The sequence below is a fragment of the Haematobia irritans genome, chromosome 2 (assembly GCF_050003625.1).
Source record: "Haematobia irritans isolate KBUSLIRL chromosome 2, ASM5000362v1, whole genome shotgun sequence".
Classification (NCBI taxonomy): Eukaryota; Metazoa; Arthropoda; class Insecta; order Diptera; family Muscidae; genus Haematobia; species Haematobia irritans.
This window is the reverse complement of record NC_134398.1, coordinates 61,523,171-61,550,643: the sequence shown is the minus strand read 5'-3', so window position 1 is coordinate 61,550,643 and position 27,473 is coordinate 61,523,171. Positions and strand designations below refer to the sequence as shown.

The following is a 27,473-nucleotide window of genomic DNA, read 5'->3' as shown; positions in this document are numbered from 1 at the left end:
AGTCAGCGCCGTCTTTAACCTTTTAGAGGCCCTGGACATATTAGTATAATGGGGCCCCTATGACTTTGACAGAACACTATTTTGTTATAATAAACCAACAAAAAATAGATAAACAAGGTTTTTATTGATACTCGCATGAAGCGAATAAATAAATGTAATATTGCCACAAACTTAACTCTATTAGAATTCAAAGATTAGTGATTAAAAATTTATGTAAGAATTCAATTATATTCGAATTCATGAAATTCTTTTGTTAAAAATACGAAAAATTAGGAGCAAAGGTAGAATTAAAAATTTTAAAAAATAATCGATCGATGGTTGATGGTACTTTAAACCGGCAACTGTAACGATAAAATAAAATCGATTAGTATACGCTACGGAGCCAAGCAACTTTAAACGACTTAATTCTTTTACAACTTTTTACGACTCAATCATTTTTTATCATTATCAGACATCAGAGGTTGGCTTTAGAGAGACTGACATCAGGGTTGCCACCTAATTTATGTCGTTTTGAAGAGGAACCCTTCTAGATTTTAGAAAGGCAAACCTCTTCAAATTCTATGCTTTTAGCACATCACATTCTATGGACATCAGCTTGGAGAAGGAACTGCAGTTAGTAACCATCATGTTTACAAATATTCTCATTGCGATTTAAACATTTGGAAATGTGTCTTCAATGTTATTTTCTTTCGAAAGTTGATATATTTTTAACAAACACTGAAAAAAATATTGTCGTGAGGCCAAAAATTTCATGTCCTTGATATACGAATGCAAATTTTGCTTAGCATAGAAGACACATTTCACTGATCTAAAGTTTTTTTTATTGTCCAAAAGTCGGTAAGCTTTTCAACGAAGTCGTTTTGTCCTTATAATTAAGTGATTTGATTTAAAAATAGGTATCATAACATGAAAGAACATTTTTTTTGGGGTAAGGTCAACTTGACTTTAGTAATTCCGAAAAATTTTTTTAAATTAATGAAATTGTCTTTAAATTTGATGTCTTTTTGCATCTTGACTACAAAGCAAAAAATCGTTCAAAAATAGGACATGTTTTTCAAAACTTTATTTTAAAGATGTTTTTTACTTGAGACATAGCATAATTTCTATTGGAAGTCAAGTCTGAATTTGGAAAATAAAGTTGTCGTTAATTCGTTTTTAAAGAACTTTGATAGCATATTAAAACAAAAAGCTGAAAAAAACGAAAAATTAAAATTTGCTTCCTAAAAGCAAGTACACAAAACCCAAATTTAAAAGAGAATTGTGTCTTAAAAGTATCCTTACTTATATTCTCCGCTTCTTTGGCTCGGAATCAATACCAAAATTGTTCAAGTAAAGACAAAATCTTTCGAACAGGACATGCTTTTTTTCAGTGTAGAATTAGTTCCCTCATTTTCATTGTCCACAATTTTCAAGTATTCTGTTAAAGGCAAACATTCAATTTCTATCTCTTTCTCATTAACATCTTCGTAATAAGATTCAGCAATCTGGCAGCAACTAGGGGGCCCTTATCTGTCGCGGGGCCCTGGGCACTTGCCCATAGTGCCCAGTGGGAAAGAGGGGTCTGTAAGTAGTTGCAATGAAAATGTGCTAAACAGGATTATTTGAGCAATGCCGTATTGCTGTGTAGTCCCCATATAGACAGATCTTCCCAGTAGGGTATGGAACCTGGAATTTTCATTAAATTTTCCTGAAATTAGTAATCTAGAGCTATTAAGTATGAATATAGCCCCCATATAGACCGATCTCCCGATTTGACTTCTTGAGAACATGAAACGAAAATTGCCATTCGATTTGCTTTAAAATAGTTACTTTAAGTACAAAAATAACTGTATCAAATTTTGCTAGACTGAAAAAATTATTGTCGTGTGGCCAAAGAGTTCATCCCCTTAAAATACGAATGCGAATTTAGCTTAGCATAGAAGACGCATTTCTCTAATATAAAGTTTTTTCCTTGTCCAAAAGTCGATGAACTTTTCAGTGAAGTCGTATTCTCCTTATAATTAAGTGATTTCACTTAAAACTGGGTATCATAGCATGAAAGAAAATTTTTAATAATTCAGAAAAATTCTTTAAAATTAATGAAATTGTCTTTAAATTTGTTGTCTTTTTGCATCTTGACTACAAAGCAAAAAATCGTTAAAAAATAGGACATGTTTTTCAACACTTTATTTTAAAGACCTTTTTTACTTGAAACATAGCATAATAAAGTTGTCGTTAACTCGTTCTCGTTGATAAATTATGAAGAAAAAACGCTGAAGAAACTTAAAATTAAAATTTGCTTCCTAGAGTCAAGTATACAAACCCCAAATTTAAAAGAATTGTGTCTTACTTGAATTCTCCGATTATTTGGAACCGGGCATGCTTTTTTTTCAGTGTATATATCATACCATGTTTTTATAAAACCCCCATACATTGAGAAATGTATTGTCGTGTGGCCAAAGATTTCATGCCCTTAAAATACGAATGCGAATTTAGCTTAGCATACAAGACGTATTTTTCCGTTATAAACCTTTTTTCTTTGTCCAAAAGTCGACAAACTTTTCATTAAAATCGTTTTTTTTCCAAATAGTTAAGTGATTCGACTTGAAAATGGGTATCTTAACATGAAAACAAATGTCGTTTGACTAAAAAAAGTGAACTCTCTATTTCACTAAAGCCAATTTAACTTTATTTTAGTTCATGGAATTATTATGTTTGGAGAAAGTTTTCTTCACTCTAATAATTTTTTGCGTACGTTAGTTAAATGAACTTAACAACGGGAAAAAATTATACACAAATTAAGCATAAAGATTTACTAATTTCGTATTTCTCACAAAATAGTTCATTATTTCTTTAAATTTGTAAATTTTATTTAAAATGCGTCCATCATGAACTTCGTATGTCACTAAAGACATTCTTGCAATTTTGAACTCCAATTTTTTCCTTCTAACTATAAAATTTTCTTCAACAAGTGAAAAAAAATTATTTATGTCTAATAATATTTATTGAATTTGTCGAAAAATATTTACTTATTTTTGTGATATCGGCGTGATGCCAGCGTTTGTAATACTGTTTAGTTAAAATTTTCTAAAAATATTCAACATTTTCTAAAATTAATCCAAAGTTTTCTTCCTGGTGGGTTCACTGTTTTTTCAGTGTAGGGTTTAATAATTCGGAAAAAATTTTAAATCTAATGGAATTGTCTTTAAGTTTGTTGACTTTGTATATCTCACAATTTTACTTTTCTTGGCCACACTTAATACAATTTTTACTTAATATCAACATAATTACGCAACTTCAATTTTGGGACACGCAATTCACACAATATTATTGAGAAATATCTTTAATATAAAGAAGTTTAAATTTAAAGAAAGTTCACAATATTTTCTTTAATTTTTTTTTTAATTAAGGACACGAATTTTTGAAATTTGCATTCATTTGTTAAAGTCGTTCGTCTTTTCTTTAAAGAAAATTTTTCTTAATATAAAGAATTTTTTTGATTTAAAAAAATAATCTTGAAATTATCAGATATTGAATTAAAGATAAAAAATCTTTCAATATAGCTTAAGACTTATTTTGATGATTTTCCATATTTAGTTTAAAGTTTTTTAGAGCCTAGATTTAAAGCTAGATATCTCCCTAAAAATGTCTTTATTTTAAGGAAGCAGCATTTTTGGCTCGGAAACAAAAAAAATTAAGAAAATTCAAGTACTTTTTTTAAATTCGAAATTTCCATGAGATTTGTTTTAAATTTAAAATTAGGGGATATTCTTGATCCATAGAAAGGTGTGTTAAATTAGGTCCATGGTTTTGTTGTGCCTATTTGACATATTGAGCCTCAATATCAACTCGATTTTGATGGGCTTTTAAAGCTAGAGGTATTTTAGAACCAAAAGAGGCTATGCCAAGTTTATATCGGTTTATGTTTCGATAAAGCTCCGATCTCCCGATTTGACTCCTTATCTTATCTCATATATTTGTACCAATAACCTTCCACTATATGTAAAACATAATTCATTCCTCCCAAACGAAATTGTACACAAACAATTATCGTGTACCATTTGCTTTTCGTTGTACTGAAGTTTGTTTGAGACAAAATTATAGGTTTTTTGTGTAGGTGTTGTCTCATTTCCAGGATGTGAAACAAAAAATGTATAAAGACTCTGTCAATTATTTAATTAATTAATTAATTTTATTTTTTATCATTCTGTCTACCATACGTACAGACGGACAAACTTACCGCGGATCATACAAATTGTAAGCAAACACATTATCCACTAGACCATGTAGCTCTTATTGTCATCAACAGACAATTATCTCTACGCATACAGTCCAGCAGTTCTATGTATTCACCCCAGCCGATGTTAAGAAACTTTAATTAAAGTAAACAAACCAAATGGAAGTAATGTAATTTTACATATTCAAACAGCTTTCACAAGATTTAGAAAGACATAAAGTCAGCAAAGAGCTGTGCATGATATAAACGAAATCGAATATGATTTTGGAATAAAAAGTACCTAGTATCCTATAAATCTAAATCTAATGTGAAAAATTTCAAAGTTATCTTCAAAAGTCATATCATTTCAACGCATTGTCTCTGAGAGGGATTTGTTCTATTAAATTGCCATGAAATTATATTTATATTTATGGCCTACAAAGTCCTCGAAGCCTCTACAATATACTGCAAAACCGATATTAACAGATTTTCCACCATTTTTTATCCGTCATCTTATATATGCATTATGTATCTAATTCATAACCAGATGCTGTTTTCAAATTAGCGTTACAGAACGTACAACGACTTTTCATGTCATGTTTACCACAATCAATTACTTATACATTTTTTTGGGGTGAACGATCGAAGAATGGATGGAAAACCGATAAACAAAACAAAGCCAGACATTTTGTTAAGTTGTACTTTTGAAATCAATATTATAAAAACACTACAAAGAAAAGTGCCAAAAACAAAAGTTTACAATTTCTAAGAATATGTTGCCTACCTCCGACAGGTTGTAGAATTTTGATTACTGAAAATTTCCAAGTAATTTTTTTTTCAATAGAACACCGTGCAAAACTTCCCTGACCCCGTCACTGTTTTCTGTCTGCTTTACTGCCAGTTTTGTCGTAGATTCTCAGGGCAGTTGTTGGTGCTCATAAATCATTCAGCACTTGTAGAGAATGTTTGATGGAACCACGGTTGAGAAAGTTGCACAAACACTCTACTCGGAGCCATTGCCGTGGGAGTAGAAGAAATTCGTGCAAAAATAACTTTGTACCGAAATGGAAGAAGTAGGGACACACAAATATATGTATGGCATATTTGATGATTGTGGACTCGTAGCTTGTATGGGATTTCAATTCTTATCCGCACACACACACAGACGCAAACCATGGTCATACTTAGATATTCTACCGCAAACCAACCACACCCACTCACACATATTCGTATCAACACTCAACTCGCATCCAGCCGCTTACCACACATTCAAACAAATTTGTCAGTTATCTCATTCTTAAGGTTTGCCACACAAAATCATGCGTGCCTATGAAACGCAAAGGGTCATATATTATGCGCGTGATGGGAATCGCTGCATGCTGTTTTGAGTTATGTCTGATGCAATTAGACAATGTCTAGTGGGATGTGAAAAGCTCTAAGGAGACTATAGACTCAATAAAATATGTCATTGACTTGAGAGGTGAGCAAAGGGCCAACATAACTTATTTCAGAGATAGAATCAATATAGATTTGGATACATAATTTAACTGACAATAGATTGCTAGAAAAACCATATGTAATATTTCATATATACATTGCAAAAAAAAAGCATGCCCGATGCCAAAGATTTTGTTTTTACACTAATGATTTTTGTATTGATATCGAGTCAAAGAAACAGAAAATTTAGTGCACTTAAGAAACAATTCGTTTTTAACTTTGAGCTTTGCGTACTTGATTCTAGGAAACTTTTTTTATTTCTTTGGTTTTCAGCTTGTTTATTCATGTGCTATCAAAGTTAAAATCGTGTTAACGGCATCTTAAATTCAGATTCAAGTCAAGTTATAAAAAGTCAACAAGTTTAAAGACACAGAATAATTTCAGATTTTGACCTTAGACAAATAAAATTTTTTTCATGTGAAGGCACCCAGTATTAAGTTGAATCACTTAACTATACACTCAAATAAAGTTTACTTGGATCCAAAGATTTTGACCTTCCCTTAAGGATTTTGGTATTGACTCCAATACCAACTGAACTGCTCAATTTGGAATGTCTTCTGATCGGAGAAACCCAAATACGACAACTGGCCAGTTTCGTGCAAGCGAAGCAACTCCTCGACTCTTTCCGTTCTAACTTTTTTTGTGCATCGGTGAGATATGGTCGTTTTTGGATTTCCATGGCTCTCATCCAAGCTCATTTTTATACCCACCACCACAGAATGGTTATAAGTTTGTCATTTCGTTTGTAACACATCGAAATATCGATTTTTGAGCAAAGTACATATATTCTTGGTCAGTGAGTTGTGCAAACTCGAATCATCTCCAATGAATTTTACATGGGCTTGTCATAGGATGAAAGTACTTTGTTTTTGGATCCTTTGCATTACTTTAGTTATGGTTTGGAAGTTCATATGAACGAAAAAATTTAGAAAATGAAAAACAGTTCACAATTTTCACTTTTTATTTTTATCAACATTTTTTAATTAAACTTTTATTTTCTTATTATCTAATTTTTACAATTGTTTCGGCCCAAACAACGCGTTAGCACACTTTGCCACAAACTCCATTCAACACGAAGTGTCGAAACGTCAATTCAAATGTTTGTGGTACACGGACGAAAAAGACTGTTTTTCATATGTTTTTTGGGTGTAAAAATTATATGTTTGGAACTCAAATTTTTTAACACAATATTTTTAAGTGCAAGCATATAATGTCCATAAGCTAGCATAACATGTTTGGGACATATATGTTAATATGTTAGAACATATTATGTTTGGGACATAAAATGTTTGTAAATATAGTATGCTTAGATGCAAACATATATTAATTTGGAAATAGCCTATACACATATATGTGTTTAGAAAGAGAGGCCTAGAGAGTACGCTGCAAGTAAACTAATGGAAGTAACCAATTGGCGCATTAAAAATATATCCACCAAAAAAAAATTTAATTAACATTTTTTACTACCAGTTTATGCCCTAGGTGAAACATAATATGTTTGAAAAATACAAACAATATTTTGCTTGGACCAATCCTGAAAATATATATGCTTGAAGCAAAATGTGTTTGGGGTATATGTTACAGAAGCAATTTTTTTTGAGGGTGTATGCTCGTAATGTGTAACCAAGGCATAACATTCTAACTACTTGTCGAAATGTTCTTTATTAGTATGAATGAAAAAATAATGAACACGGGTTCAAATCTCACCGACGGTATTTTTTTTATCAAATATTTTTTCAAAAGATTGTTTTTGATGTTGTACATCGCTTTTATTTTGTTATTTTCGGTGTTTAGTTTAGAAATATATATGGAAAAAATATATTTCTAAAATATAATAAATTGAAAATTCTACTAATGATGAAAAATAAAGTAAAAATTAACTTCCATGGAAGTGAAAGAGCCAATAGTCACAGGTGCAAATTTTTAATTTTATTTTAATTTCATATTTGTTTTTACTCTTTTTGAGTTTCTATTTTTTTTCGACATTAAATTGTCCAAAATTTGCATATTGACTTTAAATCGCCAAATAGCTTATTTTCTAAGACTGGTCCAAAAGAACTTCTTTGGAAGTGGAAAATTGATGGATAATCCCGAAATTCTCTTATACAGAAATGTTTCTAGAACAACTTCCAATTTTTTGGTTTCCATGTTTTGGCATAAATGTTTATTTGTGAGCGTACCGGTCATCAAATCCACCTAAAATTCTATATATATTTCAAGTAATCCACTGCGACGAGGACTTTTTAAAGGAAAATATTATATATGATTCATGGTGGTGGGTATTTAAGATTCATCACGGTAGTATATATATGTTCAATATGTAAAATTTAATGGTATATTTTCTCATCCACTGAGAATTTATACCACAACTCTCATAGTGCCTCCTCCACAATCTGTTATACAGTACACACACACTCTACTCCATGAACTGGTGTTCAAAAACCATAGATTATAGAAGATGATCCGCGAAAAAAATGTGTCAGTTCTAAAAATTAATTTTCTGACATTTCATTTTGGTTTCTTCGTAAAGAGCAAAGCTGCTCAAAATTAAATTTCGTTTTTTTGCGGTTTTGTCACAATTTTTTGTGCAAATATGAACTTTTAATATTTTAAGTTATTTATTAATCGTTTCGTGCATCATATATGTTCTAATTTTGGGTTAAATTTGAAAATTGTAAAAAGGGAAATGAAAGAGAGCGTAATTGTGCTCTTAGTTTCTTCGTTTATTTTTAATCTTTGGAACTGTCAAACATTGTTTGATATCGGCGAACATCTTCTATAATCTATGAATTTTGCTGGTGTCTACTCTCTCTCTAAAAACAGTTGCGTCACCAACCCATCCATAATCCCAACTTTGATCATTCGTTCCTGAGAAAACAAAATAGTTTTTCAGTGTATCCCATATTTTTATGTTATAACCGAATAGTTGTAATTATTTTATGGGCAATATATGATAATATTTTCTATGTAAAAAATTAAATTTAAATAATTTTCGTTAAACAAGGTATTAATTAACTTTTTATTTATTGGTTTCGGACAAAGGATTTCGTATACTGGACCCTTTACATTAACCAAGTAGACCTGGTTGTGGATTTTTTTCCATATTGATATGTCCCCCAAAAAGTCAATAAGAAATCCCTAAAACTACCATTTGCAAATGTTTGCAAGAACGACATGTTATCAGGCTTAACTTGATTGCAGTCCTTTTCAGCTAAAAATATCAAAGAAGATCAAATGATAGACTTACCTTGTGATTCCAGTGCGTGTTGAGAACATTTCCAAAACAAATATTTGTGGCAGACCACCATCGTAGCCAGGTATGCATTGGATATCGAGGCTTATCTCGGTGCGATTGAAGATCGAACAATTACCAACGGCATTTGGCAAGGCTACAAAAAGCCAACATGAACCATAGTACAAAAAAATGTTTGTTCGACATGTGGTGTTTTGCAAAGAAGCGTTTGTTGTTGGTCGCATGCAAACAAAAGCAAAGAAATCCACACCCATGTATATGATGATGTATGGGGCAAGTACAGGATACAAGTTACACGTTGTTTGATTTGTAGTCGTAGCAAACATTGAGGAAAATATTCAGAGAGGTAAAGTAGCAAGAAAAAAAATTCATAGGTCATCCATTCATACATGACCATTTAGATATCCGACAATATGGAAATAATCCCAAGTTTCACACAATAGGAATTTAAACCAAGGCCGGACAAACAAACCCCATTCCCCCAAGTTCAAATCATCATTATTATTGTCCAGAGGAATTTGAATGAGTCCCAATTTAGCAGCATCGTCGTCAAACATTAGAGTCAGCAATCAGCAATTGTTGTTAACGCCATCGTCGTAGTCGGTGTGGTTGTTATGTATATTTTGCGGAATGGTAAGTTTTGTTATTTATTCGATGTTATATTGTGTGGTTGTTTGCAGTAAGAAAATAAATATGGAATGAAATAGAATAGCAAATATTTAGTTGATTAAATAAACAAACTGTTGATGACAAATGCTATTGATGTGTTGACACTTTTTGGTAAATACTCATACACGAGCCCCATAGCCAAGCTCACACACATCCATACACACACACGTAGATTTTTGCTCTCATGATATAGCACACTCACATGAATTCACACTCGCCACGCCATCACACTCTTATCAGGTTGTATAGTTACTTGAGTGTACACACAAGTACTTGAAAATACAATTTCTCAAGGAAATATTCAAGCATGCAAAAGGATGTACTCTTCGCATTTTAACCCATTGTGAAGAGGGAGCTTGAGAATTAATGAGTGTGAGAATATAAGAGATGAGATTATACTGAAATTCACTCGGAGATTTGAGAATCATGCAATCATAATGTAAGTGCAGAAAAACAGTTTCTAAGAAGAAGAATGGGAAATTTAAAATTAATTTATTTTCAGTTATTGTTTTTATGATTATAAAGGAAGTACACGCAAAAAAGTGTTTGGAAAAGTTTGTTAGCGTTTTTTGTTAGTTTTTTTTTTTAGTTTTGCCATTAAAAAACCAATTTTTGTTCCAAAATCAAAGCCCATTTCCTTAATAAAAAGCACTGTTCTAAGAACTAAATAAACCTTGTGAAAGTGAGAAGGATGCGAGGGAAGATGCAACCAAATTTGTTAGTTAGTCTTTATGAAATTGTTTCTACACTCTGTAAAAGAATATACATTTATCACAAAAAGTATAAATTCTTTTAAACAAACTTCCTTACAGCAAAAAGCAAATGAGAAACGTTTCGGAGGAAAGAATTATTTTTCTGATTGTAGAAGGCTTGCATATTACAACGGTATCATCCGTTGAGCTAAACATGAAATCGGCTAGTACTCAATGACTTCGATTTCGGCATTACTCATTGACGGCGATTAATAGACTTTTTGTGAACAAAATAAATAATTCGGATTTTCAAAATGAAACAGGTTCCTAAGAATTTGTCCTAAACAGGTGTCCTAAATTGTAAATTTTCACAGTCAATGACTAACCTATGTTAAAGTGACCGGTCCCTTCCATACGTTTTGGTCAGAACTGGGTCTAGACATAGAGGGGTCCTGGGGTTGATCAATTTCCCGTTGGGCTTGTACACACAAAGAAAATTTCATTTAAATTGGGCCATCGAAAATTCTTCACTAACGAATAATTTTCAAATTTCATTTCGTTGGCATTCTGTTAAAACAATATAACGAGACTTTTTCGTCCAGTGTAATTTTAAAAATTTGGATACTCGACTTTTGATTGTTTTGTAAATCGAATAATCGATTTTTGATATTGGCCAAATTCGGTTTTTAACTAAAGAGCCGAAAAGTCGACATAAGATGAATCGGGGAACATGAGCGCCACAGTGATGCTATGGTTAGTATACTCAAAAAAATATTTGTTTCCTCCCAAACGAAATTCTAGATAAACGAATATCGTTTCTCATTTTCTTTTCGCTGTATAAATAAACTTCCTAAAGTGTGAAATTTTTGTGATAAACGTTTATTCTTTTCCAGGATGTAAAAACAATTTCATAAAGACTAATTCAAAAAAACAATCTTTTTTTGCTAATTGAATTTTCCCTCACATCTTTCTCACTTCCACGAGGGTTTTAGTTCTTAGCACCTTTTTCTGTAATACACACAATGTTTTTTTATACCCTCCACCATTGGTATATTAACTTTGTCATCCCTTTTGTAACACATCAAAATATTGCTCTAAGACCCCATAAAGTATACATATTCTGGGTCGTGGTGAAATTCTGAGTCGATCAAAGCATGTCCGTCCGTCCGTCTGTTGAAATCACGCTAACTTTCGAACGAAACACGCTATCGACTTGAAACTTGGCACAAGTAGTTGTTATTGATGTAGGTCGGATGCCATATCGGTCCACTTTTACGTATAGCCCCCATATAGACGGACCCCCAGATTTTGCTTGAGGATCTTCTAAGAGAAACAAACTTCATTCGATCCGGCTGAAATTTGGTACATAGTGTTAGTATATGGCCACTAATAACCATGCAAAAATTGGTTCATATCGGTCCATAATTATATATAGACCCATATAAACCGATCCCCAGATTTGGCTTGCGGAGCTTCTAAGATAAGCAAATTTCATCCGATCCGGCTGAAATATGGTACATGGTACATGGCCTCTAACAACCATACAAAAATTCCATAATCATATACAGACCCCATATAAACCGATCCTCAGATTTTATTTTGGAGCCTGTTGGAGGAGCAAGATTCATCCGATTCAGTTGAAATGTTGCATTTGGTGTTAGTATATGGACACAAACCACCATACAAAAATTAGTCCATATCGACCCACAATTATATATAGCCCTCATATAACCCAATTCCCAGATTTGACCTTCGGAGCCTCTTGGAGGAGCAAAATTCATCTGACATTGTCTAGTATATGGTCGTAAACAACCATGCCAAACTTGGCCATATCGGTCTATAGTTATATAAAGGGTGATACGGTCAAAATTTGGTCAATATAAACTTGACGTATTTCTTTCAATTTTGCATTTGAAAAACCTGAACACCCCTCATTTTGAAGGTGTGTGTGTGTAGAATGTTGCTCCTATTTTGATTTTGGAATTCACTCTTCAGTTGTCAAAATGCCGTCCAAGCAAGAAGAGCAGCGTATCAAAATTTTGCTCGCGCATCGCGAAAATCCGAGCTACTCGCACACAAAGCTGGCAAAATCGCTAAAAGTTGCCAAATCAACCGTTACAAATGTAATTAAAGTATTTGGGGAACGTTTGTCGACAGCCAGGAAGTCTGGATCGGGGGGAAATCGAAAACCGGAAGCCACTGAGACGACAAAGAGAGTTGCCGGTAGTTTCAAGCGAAATCCTAACCTCTCTCTCCGAGATGCCGCAAAAAAGCTGGGTGTATCGTCTACAACCGTGCATCGAGCCAAAAACCGAGCCGGACTATCGACTTACAAGAAGGTAATGACTCCAAATCGCGATGATAAACAAAATACGACGGCCAAAGCGTGATCCCGGAGGCTGTACACGACGAGGCTGACGAAGTTTGACTGCGTGGTAATGGAAACCTACGTCAAAGCCGACTACAAGCAGCTTCCGAGACAGGAGTTTTATACGGCAAAAGGAAGGGGAAAGGTAGCAGATATTTTCAAGCACATAAAACCGTCAAAGTTTTTTGTGCTATCTGGTTTGGCAAGCCATCTGTACCTGTGGCTTGAAAAGCAGCATTTTCATAGCTTCCGGGACTGTCAACCGAGAAATTTACGTGAAAGAGTGTTTGAATAAACGTGCCTTTCTGCCTTTCCTGAAGAAACACGGTTGTTCCGCACTGTTTTGGCCGGATTTGGCATCTTGCCACTACGGTAAAAAGGCTATGGAGTGGTACGCCGCCAACAACGTGCAGGTGGTTCCCAAGGACAAGAACCCTCCCAACACGCCAGAGCTCCGCCCAATTGAGAAATACTGGGCTATTGTCCAGCGGAACCTAAAGAAGACCAAAAAACTGCTAAGGACGAGCAGCAGTTCAAGGCAAACTGGCTTTCTGCGGCGAAGAAAGTGGACAAGGTGGCTGTACAAAATCTGATGGCAGGTGTCAAGCGTGAAGCCCGGCAATTCGGATTTGGAAAAGCGAAAGGCTAACTGAATATTTTTCCTGAATTTTATACTAATTGAACTTGAAAAAGAAATTTAATTCGATTTTTTAAATAAACAATTTCACCGATTTACACGCGCTTTTTACCCTTGACCAAATTTTGACCGTATCACCCTTTATAGTTATATTTGCTGCGTTCGCTAGAGATTTCCAGCCTGTTTATCCAGGACTTGTCATATTTGACATTATTCTCGCTAATTTCATTGTAGTCGCCAGATCTTTGCAGGTTTCAGATTTTAAACGTATCTCCATCGTCTCACTCATACCAATCGATGTCTTAACGGGTTAATACGTACACACCCACACACACTCATACACTACTTCACATACCAAATATATGGGAAACCTGTGCACAGGTTGCACATATTGTGCCAACACATCACCACAACTTGAGCATTCATTTGCTGAAGTACTTTCGCTCTCTTGTACTCGTATTATTTACCTGCCAATACAACCTGGAAAAGGCAAGGTTGACTTTGAGTTCCCACCTCATTTGCAGCCCAACATGATAGCGTGCCATAGTCCTGTAGAAAGTAAAGAAGAAAAAATGAAAATCTTGTCGCCATTTAAAAAAAAAAAATATATATATATATAAAGTTTCAAATTTTACGCATATATGCACGCATGTTATCTGAACTCAGTATAGTTTTCCAAAACTGTTGATTTTGAAGAAACTTTGATGGAAAACTTACCTGATCGGTAACTGGAGTATACTTGAGAATACTACGACTGCCATTCACACTGAAACGTTCACTGCCCACATCTAAAGTTTCACCAGAGTTATTGAATTTCCACCGAAAAGTTCTGCAAAAGGGGAAAAGAACAACATTTTTGGTGAATGAAATTTGCAACATGAAGTGAACAAAAAACAGCAAATATATTGTTGTATATATTTCAGTTTGCAATACTCTTCAATTCTATGGTACCTTAAAGTTTCAGTTTTTCGTTTAAATTGTTTTCTATTAGATTTTTGGAGATTTGCCACTTGATGTTCGTGGCAATCATCTCATGTTGATGATGTTGCAAGTTAGTTAAGCCGTAAGCAAAGCAACTTGCACGAAATACCATGGAGCTGTCGTTGTTGTTGTGTGTTGAACATTCAATTGTGAAAAGTTCAATTAAAAGTGTTATCCTCTACCGCCCGAAATCCACAAGTCATCCCCCACCCCTCAAGCGCATCATCAACAGCTGCACACTTCGGAAAGACAGGATATTTTTCTTAAGTTTTCAATTTTTATCTGGTGAATGCATGTGTGTAGAGTGCAGTTATATGCATGAATTTCTTGGTATTTGTTTGCCCTCACTTTTGCTTTTTTTTGCTTGTATTCGTTTCCTTTCGTTCGTCTATTATATACAAACAAAGGAGGTTTTTTCCTATTATGTGTGTGCGGATTTTGTTAAATTAAATTTGTGAGTTAAAGTGTCATGAAAGAAATTCCAAGTTTTGTCTTAAAGGAAATTCAATAATCGACAGTTTTCGAATTTACTTCCAAACTTGTGTGTTTGTGCATTTTTGCTTTCTAAATTATCAAAAATTTTACGTAAATCCACAACAATTTCTTTAGAAAACTAAGTTTATTGAGATATAATTGAGAGTTTATTAGCAGAGAAAACTTTTAAGAATTTTGTTTGATAGTTTTTGACAAAGTGCTAATGAAGCTGAAAGCTTGCATTAGAAAATTCCTCAAATCTCAAATGGTTTTTGAGGTAACCAAGGATGAGTAATTCCAATGTGAAAGTCAAATTTAGGTTCGGCCAAAAATATTAAGTTTTAAATATAGTATAAAAAAAGTATACCAAAAGGTCTGGTATACTTTTGATCCATGAGTTTGACTGAGATAAACTTGTAAGAACTAATGGAAGAGCGAAGGTAACATATATCTGACATAGGAAATGCTAAAAACACAACGATGTCACTTCCTCGTATGTATATCCTAAGTAATGTAAATAAGGCATGAATTTGTGTTTTATCTTTGTACCTTATTAAGAAAAATCCCTATGAAATAAATAAAATAGGTGAAAAATACAATAACACAGTTCCAAAAGTTTTTCTCTTTACATTAATAAATTTTGTATTGATGGCTTCGTTTCAGACCCAATTCACATTTAAAGGGAGTTAGATTTATTTGAGACAAGTTGATCTAAGTTGAAAGGAATTTTCTTTTACATAGAGATAATCATTTTATAGTCGAATCGCCTAAGGACATGAGGCCGTCATGAAGGGTTTATTGACTTTTGCTCAATGCAAACATTTTTGTATCAGAAAACAACATGAAATCTTTGGTCTTACAGCCATAGTAACGAGAATTCATTTTCTCACCGTTCAGGTAAAGTTACGAAGATATTTCTGTACAGATAAACATCAGCCATTCCAAATTGAGTAGTTTGTGAAGAAACAAAATGACCGGGTTTACTTGCCAAATAGGTCAGCTAAAAATTTGTGTTTGGCCACCAGAACTCAAGAGCCGCCAATGCTAATGGTATGGGCCGATGTAACGACCCATTATTGCTCCCAGGGCTGTGGAGTCGGAGCCGGAGTCTTGGAGTCGGAGTCTGAAGATTTTGCTGGAGTTGGAGCCGGAGTCGTAGAAATTTTGCTCGACTCCCACTCCGGCGAAACAAAATTTGAAAAACACTTCCTATATTTGTAACTAAAGAAATATTTCGACAAATTATATTCCATTTTGGTTTTTAATCGAACAACGAAAAACGAAGTGTTGGATTTCAGGCCATTCAAAGTGGGTGAAATGGGTGAAATTTCACGGTGATATAAAAAGTAGATTTTACTAGAATATAAACTGAATTGATTAATTGTATTGTCCATTTTTAACATATTAAAATATTGATTTTTGACCCTTTACGTACTCTTGATAAAGGTACAATTTTAAGGCAATAGAGCAGTAGAACCTAACGTTCTGACTTTTTTGGCAGGTATGTCGATTTGTTTTAAGAACTTTTTCCCAGTCTAAAATTTTCATAAGATTTGTCAGAAATTTTGAATTTAGTGATTTTTGAGATCCATAAATAAATACTGAAATTTCCCGTCGGCACAGATTTTGCGTATGGAGATAATTTCTTTAGAAATATCCATATACACCCGATGTCTTTGGAAGCTGTAATTTTAAATTAAACCTATGCCAACCTGTCATCTGAGCCCGTCTTTTGGGAGAAAGTTTGTTTCATCAAACCTCTCGAAATTCTTTACATTAAATTAATGTCCTCTAATGTCCATAACTGATAGACCATTTATAAATCGATGTTTCATCATTTTACTTCTATAGAAACAATATTCGTAACTGTCATCTGTTGTATGGTAGTGGTTATTTAAATTAAAATTCCGCACGTCCTAATTTTTGGCAATTTATGTTTGTTTTCTATATCCGACACATTACATTTCTTAACATCTAAACTTTCTATCTGATTAGCCCGGCATTTTGATTTTTGTGAATTTTTCTGTTTTATATAGATTTATTTTTTATAAAATGCCTATATAGACTAATACCAATATTTTACTTCTTAAACTTCTGGAAGCCTAATTAATTTTTTGATTTTTTTGTTTTTATACACGCAGCGAAGGAATATGATCACCTCAAACATGTTTCAAAAGCAAAATGTTGTTTTTGTATGGTGACCATGTAACATGTTTGTCACTAAAATGTTATTTTCTCGTCAAATATAACCTGCTTGCCGAAATCAGATACATGATTTCCGAGAAAAGAACATGGTTGCGAAAACCATGTTAAATGGTCACCACCCAAAAATAACATTTTGCTCTTAAAATATGTTTGAGGTGATCATATTCCTTCTCTGGGTGTAAATACATATTCTGGATATTGTTGTCATCTACCAATATTTTGATGTGGTCTCTATAGATTCTTATGTCGTATTTTAATTTATTGGCCTGACATTAAAATGTAGAGTTCTTTACATTCTTAAAATGCTGAGATTTGTCGTGGAGTTGCATCAAAATTTAAAATTAGAGTTCTTTAGGGCATATAAACACATATGGCAAAATAGAATACTTATATCGGTCTATTTTTGGAACACTACACCTTAAAATTACAATTGGAATACTATTAAAATGAGATTCAGTTACACCACCTGGAGTCGACTCCGGAGTCGGAGTCGAGGCTAATAAGAAATGCTGGAGTCGGAGCCGGAGTCGAGCAAAATTGTTTCGACTCCGCAGCCCTTGTTACTCCCCGCCCGTATTCATCGACAGTGGTGTCAAAATATATTCCGAATATTTACTGACACTATCGAAGCCCTAGGCAGACAAAAATTTTGGAAAAAATCAATAGGGATTTTCTTTGAGCTAAAATAAGACATGAACACACGAACATCGCTAAATCGACCCAGTTATGATTTGCAACTCTAAAGAATAGGTCACGAAGACCTCAATAAATGAATTTGTAACATTGTAACTCCGACTCTTTGATTTGCGATAAGGGTTAGGCCACGCGCGCCCAACGACGTGTGTGAACAAAATTACTGCGATTTCTAGTCCATCTACGTGTGGGCAGAAATCCAAAACAACAGAAACTCAAAGCCCTTTCAATCTATAATGCGTAGGTCGAAATGAAATTAAACACATACAAATGCTAAAATCTATTATACCCTGTTCCACAGTAGTGGTGAAGGGTATAATGAAATCAAAAATATTAGGCCGAAAATTTCGCGAGGCTGAATCTTATGTACCCTCCACCAGGGATTGTGTAGAAATTTCTATTAAAAATAGCCACAATCAAATTGCTTGGGTTGTGGCAACATTTACCGATGGCAAGGTATCTCAAATCGTCTTAACATTGACTTCTTCATGAAGTAAATGTTAGATAAAAAGGAGAACTAAGTGCCTGTATAAGACACTTTTATAAATAGGAGTTTACACATAATTATGAGCCCATATGAATCAATTTCCACGGGTTAATTAGGACGCCAACATTCAAGCGGTTCGGATGAAATTTACACCTCCAAAAGCTCAGCAAGTGATATGTATCATACGTTATACCACACGATCTACTTCAATAACAAATACTTTTGCCAAGTTTAAATACGATAGCTTGTTTCGTTGGGAAGTTAGCGTGATTACAAAAGACGGATGGGTATGGTTAGATCGTTACAAATGGAATAATAAAGTAAGTGTACCTTGTTGCATAACATATTAGCCACCATGTAGTAAGAAACATTAAGAAAGGAAAACATTTTTTCGAAATTTTTTTAAAAAATATAATTTGGCGCTTAAGTCTTAATTATAATTACGATTATAGCACTAATTATAGCTTCGTTTGCCCTAATTTTATAAGGCTTCATTTCTGTGTGCATAAGATCCTTTAAATTACCAAATAACAATTTTGGAAGTATTTTTTGTTTTGTTCATATTCTCCACATAAGTATCAATTACGGAAACCATAATTGCATCAGTACCTTATATTCAGTATGATGCAGCAAATTGAGTGTAATAGAACTAATTAATGTTTTCATCGCATGATGAATTTTATTTGTACTATGTGTGGTGTTATACCCATGTTCAATAAGTAAATTTAATTTTCTTATTCGTAAACAACATTCATACGGACATTCATTACAAATTCTCCTTGAATCCTTTGAGCATATGTTCCAGAGTGTCATCAGGTGAATCAACTTTAAATTAACACAAACAGATGACACTCTTTTGTAGATGAGATACAAAGAAAATCATTATGAAGCAACTTTTATGATTCTATGGGACAGATAAAACAAACACACACATACAGACATCGAAAGACACGCTTGGCACATAAGAATGTACATACATGTACATATATATCCATATACTTATATATCATTTTGAGTATCTCCCATACGATACATTGGAAATTCCAAGTGACATATAGTCACTTGCAACACCGATGATGTCAGGTGATATATGATATGTATGTGACATGCTTGTATGTGTCAGGATTGAAGACATTTCACAAGATGAGTGAAATTGAGTAAATACCATTACACATATACACTAATGATACACATGAGCCACTTTATGACGGCATATTCACTGATGTGATATTACAAAGTACTTGAGTTGACATATGGCACAAGGGCACTACAATTTCACCAAACACTATTACTTGTATTAAGAGTGAGAATAGCTAGTCTGTTGTATATTGCAAATTTAAGTAGATTATATAAAGTGAAATGTAATTGCCAAATAATCGATAATAATTACCAACAAATTTTGCATTATTCGCATGACATGTTTCCTAAGTAGTGCAAGATGAATTGATTTCCATAAGGATATAAGTAAGTCAGAAAAAAACAAATCTTTCTTATATGAAATTATTGTTTATGAGAAAAGTTTTTTTTTTTCAGCATATAAATGCATATTAAACAATATCAAACACATAAAACGGTTTTGGAAAGAAAATAAAGTCTCGTTTTAAAAATTCTAAAATTTTTTTATTGATATTGTTCAAGTTGTATGAGACTCAAAAAACATTCGAACGTTCGAAATTCGAAGAATAACTAAATCTGAACCAATTTTGCCCAAAATCACTGGAGATTGTCTTTGAGCCGATGATTTGAATCAAACTGCGATCACAAAAAACTGCCTGGAATTAATTATAATAATTTCCTCTCAGTTTTGCTGTTTTATACCTTCCACCATAGGATGGGGGGTATATTAACTTTGTCATTCCGTTTGTAACACATCGAAATATTGCTCTAAGACCCCATAAAGTATATATATTATAGGTCGTGGTGAAATTCTGAGTCGATCTGAGCATGTCCGTCCGTCCGTCCGACCCCCAAATTTGGCTTGCGAGGCCTCTAAGAGAAGCAAATTTCATCCGATCCGGCTGAAAATTGGTACATGGTGTTAGTATATGGTCTCTAACATCCATGCAAAAATTGGTCCACATCGGTCCATAATTATATATAGCCCCCATATAAACGGACCCCCAAATTTGGCTTGCGAGGCCTCTAAGAGAAGCAAATTTCATCCGATCCGGCTGAAAATTGGTACATGGTGTTAGTATATGGTCTCTAACATCCATGCAAAAATTGGTCCACATCGGTCCATAATTATATATAGCCCCCATATAAACCGATCCCCCGATTTGGCTTGCGAGGCCTCTAAGAGAAGCAAATTTCATCCGATCCGGCTGAAATTTGGTACATGGTGTTAGTATATGGTATCTAACAACCATGCAAAAATTGGTCCACATCGTTCCATAATTATATATAGCCCCCATATAAACCGATCCCCTGATTTGGCTTGCGAGGCCTCTAAGAGAAGCAAATTTCATCCGATCCGGCTGAAATTTGGTACATGGTGTTAGTATATGGTCTCTAACATCCACGCAAAAATTGGTCCACATCGGTCCATAATAATATATAGCCCCCATATAAACCGATCACCAGATTTGACCTCCGGAGCCTCTTGGAAGACCAAAATTCGTCTGATTCAGTTGAAATTTGGTACGTGGTGTTAATATATGGCCTCAAACTCCTATGCAAAAATTGGTCTGTATCTGCCCTTAATTATATATAGGACCAATATAAATCGATCCCCAGATTTGACTTCCAGAGCCCGTTGGAAGAGCAAAATTCTTCCCATTCGGTTGAAATTTGGTACGTGATATTAGTATATGGTATCAAACAACCATGCAAGAATTGGTTCCTATCAGTCCATAATTATATATAGTTCCCATATAAACCGATCCCCAGATTTGACATCCGGTGCCTTTTGGAGAAGCAAAATTCATCCGATCTGCTTGAAATTTGGTACGTGGTGATAGTATATGATATTTAACAACCATGCCAAAAGTGGCCCATATCAGTCCATAATCATATATAGCCCCATATAAACCGATCCCGAGATTTGGTTTTGGAGCCTCTTGTAGGAGCCAATGTACCAAGCCAAATCATCCGAGTGAGTTGAGTTTGGTACATTGTGCTAGTAAAGGGTGATTTGTTAAGAGCTTGATAACTTTTTTTTTTTTAAAAACGCCTAAAATTTGCAAAATCTCATCGGTTCTTTATTTGAAACGTTAGATTGGTCCATGACATTTACTTTTTGAAGATAATTTCATTTAAATGTTGACCGCGGCTGCGTCTTAGGTGGTCCATTCGGAAAGTCCAATTTTGGGCAACTTTTTCGAGCATTTCGGCCGGAATAGTCCGAATTTCTTCGGAAATGTTGTCTTCCAAAGCTGGAATAGTTGCTGGCTTATTTCTGTAGACTTTAGACTTGACGTAGCCCCACAAAAAATAGTCTAAAGGCGTCAAATCGCATGATCTTGGTGGCCAACTTACCGGTCCATTTCTTGAGATGAATTGTTCTCCGAAGTTTTCCCTCAAAATAGCCATAGAATCGCGAGCTGTGTGGCATGTAGCGCCATCTTGTTGAAACCACATGTCAACCAAGTTCAGTTCTTCCATTTTTGGCAACAAAAAGTTTGTTAGCATCGAACGATAGCGATCGCCATTCACCGTAACGTTGCGTCCAACAGCATCTTTGAAAAAATACGGTCCAATGATTCCACCAGCGTACAAACCACACCAAACAGTGCATTTTTCGGGATGCATGGGCAGTTCTTGAACGGCTTCTGGTTGCTCTTCACTCCAAATGCGGCAATTTTGCTTATTTACGTAGCCATTCAACCAGAAATGAGCCTCATCGCTGAACAAAATTTGTCGATAAAAAAGCGGATTTTCTGCCAACTTTTCTAGGGCCCATTCACTGAAAATTCGACGTTGTGGCAGATCGTTCGGCTTCAGTTCTTGCACGAGCTGTATTTTATACGGTTTTACACCAAGATCTTTGCGTAAAATCTTCCATGTGGTCGAATAACACAAACCCAATTGCTGCGAACGGCGACGAATCGACATTTCACGGTCTTCAGCAACACTCTCAGAAACAGACGCAATATTCTCTTCTGTACGCACTGTACGCATTCGTGTGGTTGGTTTAATGTCCAATAAAGTAAACTGAGTGCGAAACTTGGTCACAATCGCATTAATTGTTTGCTCACTTGGTCGATTATGTAGACCATAAATCGGACGTAAAGCGCGAAACACATTTCGAACCGAACACTGATTTTGGTAATAAAATTCAATGATTTGCAAGCGTTGCTCGTTAGTAAGTCTATTCATGATGAAATGTCAAAGCATACTGAGCATCTTTCTCTTTGACACCATGTCTGAAATCCCACGTGATCTGTCAAATACTAATGCATGAAAATCCTAACCTCAAAAGAATCACCCTTTATATGGTCGTTAACAACCATGCCTAACTAGGTCCACATCGGTCTATAGTTATATATATATATATATATATATATATATATATATATATATATATATATATATATATATATATATATATATATATATATATATATATATATATATATATATATATATATATATATATATATATGTATGTGAAACGCATACTTTGGCGACAGTAAAAATGCTACGTTTTTGTTACATACATGCGTCGACAAGAATATCTATCATATATGTATTTCCGATTTTGGTCCGATTTACATGATTTTCTTACATATATTCTATTTCTTATATGGAACGCATACTTTGAACCACATAGTATGTTTTGCGTACATTTTGGCGACAATCCGTTACTTGGCTATGTTGCCACATGTTCACATTTCGTTCTTTATTTTCACCGTTTTCACAGGGTGGTTCATACTTTTTATTCCACTTTCTATACAGGACGGTTCATACGTTCCTTTATATTTTACAAATTCCATGTATGGGGAATTTCACATAATTTCATGTTGGATTTATGGGAAGTAATGAATTTCGACGTCAGTTTTTTTTTATTGAGAAAACATCAAGTACTTGTCTCCATTTTTCTTAATGGATTATATCAAATATATATTTATACTACATTTTTTATTTATAGGGTGGTACATCCAGAAAAAAGTGACCCCTTCATTAAGTTAAAATGAACTCATTGTGAAGAAAGTTGAACTTCATATAGCGCCAAAGACATCTTTATTTGTTTGAACCATGTGATTTTCGTATAAATTACGTAGAATTCATTCCATATATTAGTTTACATTTTCATATATTCATGTACCACTATACTACAGAATGAAAAAATTTAACTGAATTGAATTCATATATGGAATGATTTTATTTAACTTTTTTTCATTCATTTGGACAAATCTTACATATTTGTGGTAATCCATTTACTTCAAAATTAGAACTGCTTACTTCAACTTGCTCGTTTTTAAATACAATTTTATTTATTTATATAGTGATTTTTTCTTCAATAAAAGACATGTTATATTAATATATTAAATATATTTATTAAGTATCAACAGCATCGACTGGTCTTGAAATATTAGTTTATTATTCCACTATTTCCAAATTCCACTTTTAATAAGTTGCTGCCTAACGAGTTTGTCCTTCTTTCAATACCTACAAATATAAAAAAAATCATAAACCAATATTTTCACAAAAGGATAGCGTCACTGAATATTACCTGATAATTGAACATTCCAAAATAAAAACGAATGAAGGGGTTGTTATTCTGCTGGTGTTTTTTCCTTTATACACCATCACGAAAATTGTCTTATTGTTTGTTATTTAATAATTTTCAAAAAACGAAAAATGTTCTCACTAATTTAAAATAACAAATATTTTATATATTTTATTTGTTATTAAATTTTTTTACTACATTATTTTTTAACAATCTCTCCGTATACCATAACAAAGCGATTCCAACTAAAAAACAACCCACGCGCAAACATATCGATACATCGATGACAGGTATCGATTACAGGTAGACAAAAGAAATATGGGAAAATTTCCTATATTCTAACAAGTGTTTTTCCTTAAGTTTTGAAAGGATTGAATACTTATTAGTACGAATGAACTAAAATATTTTTCTATGCCAAGTGTTATTCGTATGTATGATAAGCTTTCTATAATAAAGAAAGTCAGAATTGTCATTTTATAAGAAATTTTACTAAATTTGAGGAAACTAGGGTTTAGTTCGGTTTTGTTTTTACGAATGCTTTGTTATCAGTGAAAAAAATTTTCTTGTTCAGTAGTAAATTCTTATACCCAGCGAACAAAACAGTATTAGTAAAATTCCATGCCTTATTCTAGTTAATTAACTTTTCCTAACTGCTTTCAGTTTAGGATTTTTTTACTGAAACAAGTAAATTTTATTATTTCACTCAAATATTTAACTTAATGGAAATAAAAAGGCTAAACTAAATTGATGAACATTTTGTCCTTAAGTTTCGAAGACACTTTTTTCTGGGTGTACTATGTACTGTTTTGGATCTTTTCCAAAGATTACGTTTCAATTTTTAAATATGAAATTAAGCGTAATCAATGTTATATATCATTTCAATGCAAGCTATGCTAAAAATATCCTCATTACCATACATATTTTTGCATGGTTATTTACGAGTTTTGGTGAAAAATCGAACATACGCAAAAAAAAAATCTGATTATATCAGGAAATTAATTGATCCAATTAATTTTTTAATTGAAATGTCTTTAATCAAGAAAATATTAAATTCATTGTTTTAAATAAATTTTGAATTAAAAATTAAAAAAAAAATTTCCATTACTTTTTCTTGCCAGTTTATTTTAATTTAATTGTATAAATTACCTTTTTAATTAAAAAATTAAAAATTTTCAAACAGTGGCATAATTTACTTTATGTTTCTATCTTGATTGAAAAGTTAATTGTTTCAATTAATTTATTAATTGAAATTTTAAACTTCTACTAAATTTTTATTGGACAAATTCTTGTGATATTTTTTCCTGTGTACACTCATTGGAGTCATCACTCAGTGAAAACGGCCCTTAGATTTCACAAACGACAAATTGAGTTAATAAACATTTATGGTACATCTTGAGTAAGAATTTATTATACATGAGGTATACTAAAGAGCACAATTTCATCAAAAATCGAAATAAACGAGAAGGACCTTTGAATAATGAGTTCATGTGAAATGGAATTCGTGCCACATAAAATAAAAAGCAATGATAAAAGGTCCGTCGAAAATATGACAAGATCGCGATTATCTGACAAAAATTTGGATGCTGTGATATTTTTACTTAAATCGAAGTACAAAAGGATTATCACAAGTATACGAAAATACGCCTAATCTAACTTAATCCTTAAAATGTTTGCTGAGTAAGATAGCGATATGAAATGGCTTTTTTATTTATTTTTGTCATACAATTTTTGTTTTTCTTTTCTTCACAATGTTGAGTGGGACTATGTGTTCGTTAAGTATGATAGCAATTTAAAATTGCTTTTTAATTTAATTTTTTTTCTTAATTTTATGTTCTTTTTTTGTAAAAAAAAAATTAATTAATCTAAATTGGTTTAATGTACAACAATTTTTTGGCGCTGTAGATTGTTATTACTTAAAATATTTAAAGAATCCCGAAAATTTCGGGATCCCGAAAAAAAAATCTCGAAAAATCCCGGGATTTAATATTTTGAAATCCCGAATCCCGGGATTTTTAAAAATCGATCCCGAATGAAAGCCCTAGTCGGTACTATGATCGTGTTTCCAAACCTAAATTACAGGTGCAAAACAACAATAAATATTTTCTAATCGAAACATAACATCGAAGAAATTGTCCAAACTATCAAGTCCAAAACATAACATACACTAAGCGAAAAATAGTCGAGCTATTAACTATTTTTCAATTCAATTTCTATTTATTTCGTAATACAAAACCAATGAACCGATGTACAAATTCGTTAATACAACCTTTACTCTTTGAACACCAATTGTAAACATTACGACTTTTTAGCACAGTAAAAAAAAGTAACAACAAATTTTTTGATTTTCACCTGCGAAACACCAGCGTAGAAAAGTTTATTTCAATAGTCGGATTGTTTGTTCGCTTTCTGCAGTTAATTTTGGTTTTTAAAATAATTAATTTTAAACTAAATTTTACTCAATTGATGCGTGCGTTTGTGTCCAAATTTAACAAGAATACGTAAATTCTCGATAATACTATAGTATATATACAGTTTACCTGTATAATACAGAGTATACACAGAAAAAGCTAAACTGTACTATAGGTAGAATTTAATACCCTGGAGTACTTTTTAACTACACTTCACGAAATGACATCCTCTCATAGAAGAAAAATGAACTAAAATTAACGAACAAAAACCATGACCTTTTAACCATAAAGTAATTCGTTCTTACTATTTTTGCGGGAATCATATGAAAATTTTCTTCTGAATTAGTTCATATTGAACTTATATGTACGGTCAATGAACTATATACCTAAGTTTAGTTCATAAAACTTGAGACAAAAACGGAAAATTTCATTGGGCTGTAGAAAATTTTGAAAAAAAAATAAACAATTTATTTACAAACAAATATTTTTGTGCAATAAAAATAAGTTAAATTTAGCGTTAGTTTAACTACGTAATTTAATTCTTTAATATATGTCCATACTAAACTTTTAATGTGCATTTTTTCGAAGACCACCTTTTTAATATAAATTAATTAAACATGAATCACCCTGTAGTTAGATGAATTTAATTCTACTTCTTGGAAATATGTGTTAGCTTTTGTTTTTGAAACTATTCTATAAATAGAACACATGCTTGTATGTATTTGTATACAAATACACATAATTATGTATGAATGGTGAACAAAGCCATATTTGGTTAGTAGTACGGATGTTGGCTATGTGGCTCAGTGCATAATACTCGCGATTTGAAAACTGATGGTACGTGGTTCGATCCTCCGTCCGGGAGGTGCAGCGTAAATTTTTTTTGAAATTATGAATTCTAATAAATATTTCTATTTGTATATTGAGAAGATAAAGTGCAAAATAGGTCATGCAGATACAAAATGTCTCAAATCTTCTTCCCCTCCATACGCGGTGGAAATTACTTTTCTTTTGTTACAAAACTGGTATTGGTTCATTTTTATTTTGGATCGTACCAACAGCCAACGATCACATATAATAACTAATTTTCATATAGTGAGACATATTTCATCCAAAAGTACAGTTAAAATTGTATGGCTAACGAAGCTGAATTTAAAATTTGCAAATATAATCTATAAGAAGCATTTTTCTAGGGAAATCATAAAATTCTCATCAAACGTACGCTCAAGAAACTCGCTTTTGT

At 33.0% G+C, this 27,473-nt stretch overlaps 1 protein-coding gene across 1 annotated transcript in view; it reads right to left on the bottom strand.

Annotated features, from left to right (window-relative positions):
- side-II (sidestep II transmembrane protein) overlaps window positions 1-27,473 on the bottom strand; it is a 645,324-nt gene that overhangs the window by 37,758 nt on the left and 580,093 nt on the right. The window contains exons 13-15 of the mRNA XM_075294734.1: window positions 14,029-14,140; window positions 13,779-13,860; window positions 8,940-9,081 (exon numbers count right to left, since the gene is read on the bottom strand). Coding sequence (XP_075150849.1) covers window positions 8,940-9,081; window positions 13,779-13,860; window positions 14,029-14,140 — 336 coding nt within the window. The remainder of the gene's footprint in view (window positions 1-8,939; window positions 9,082-13,778; window positions 13,861-14,028; window positions 14,141-27,473) is intronic.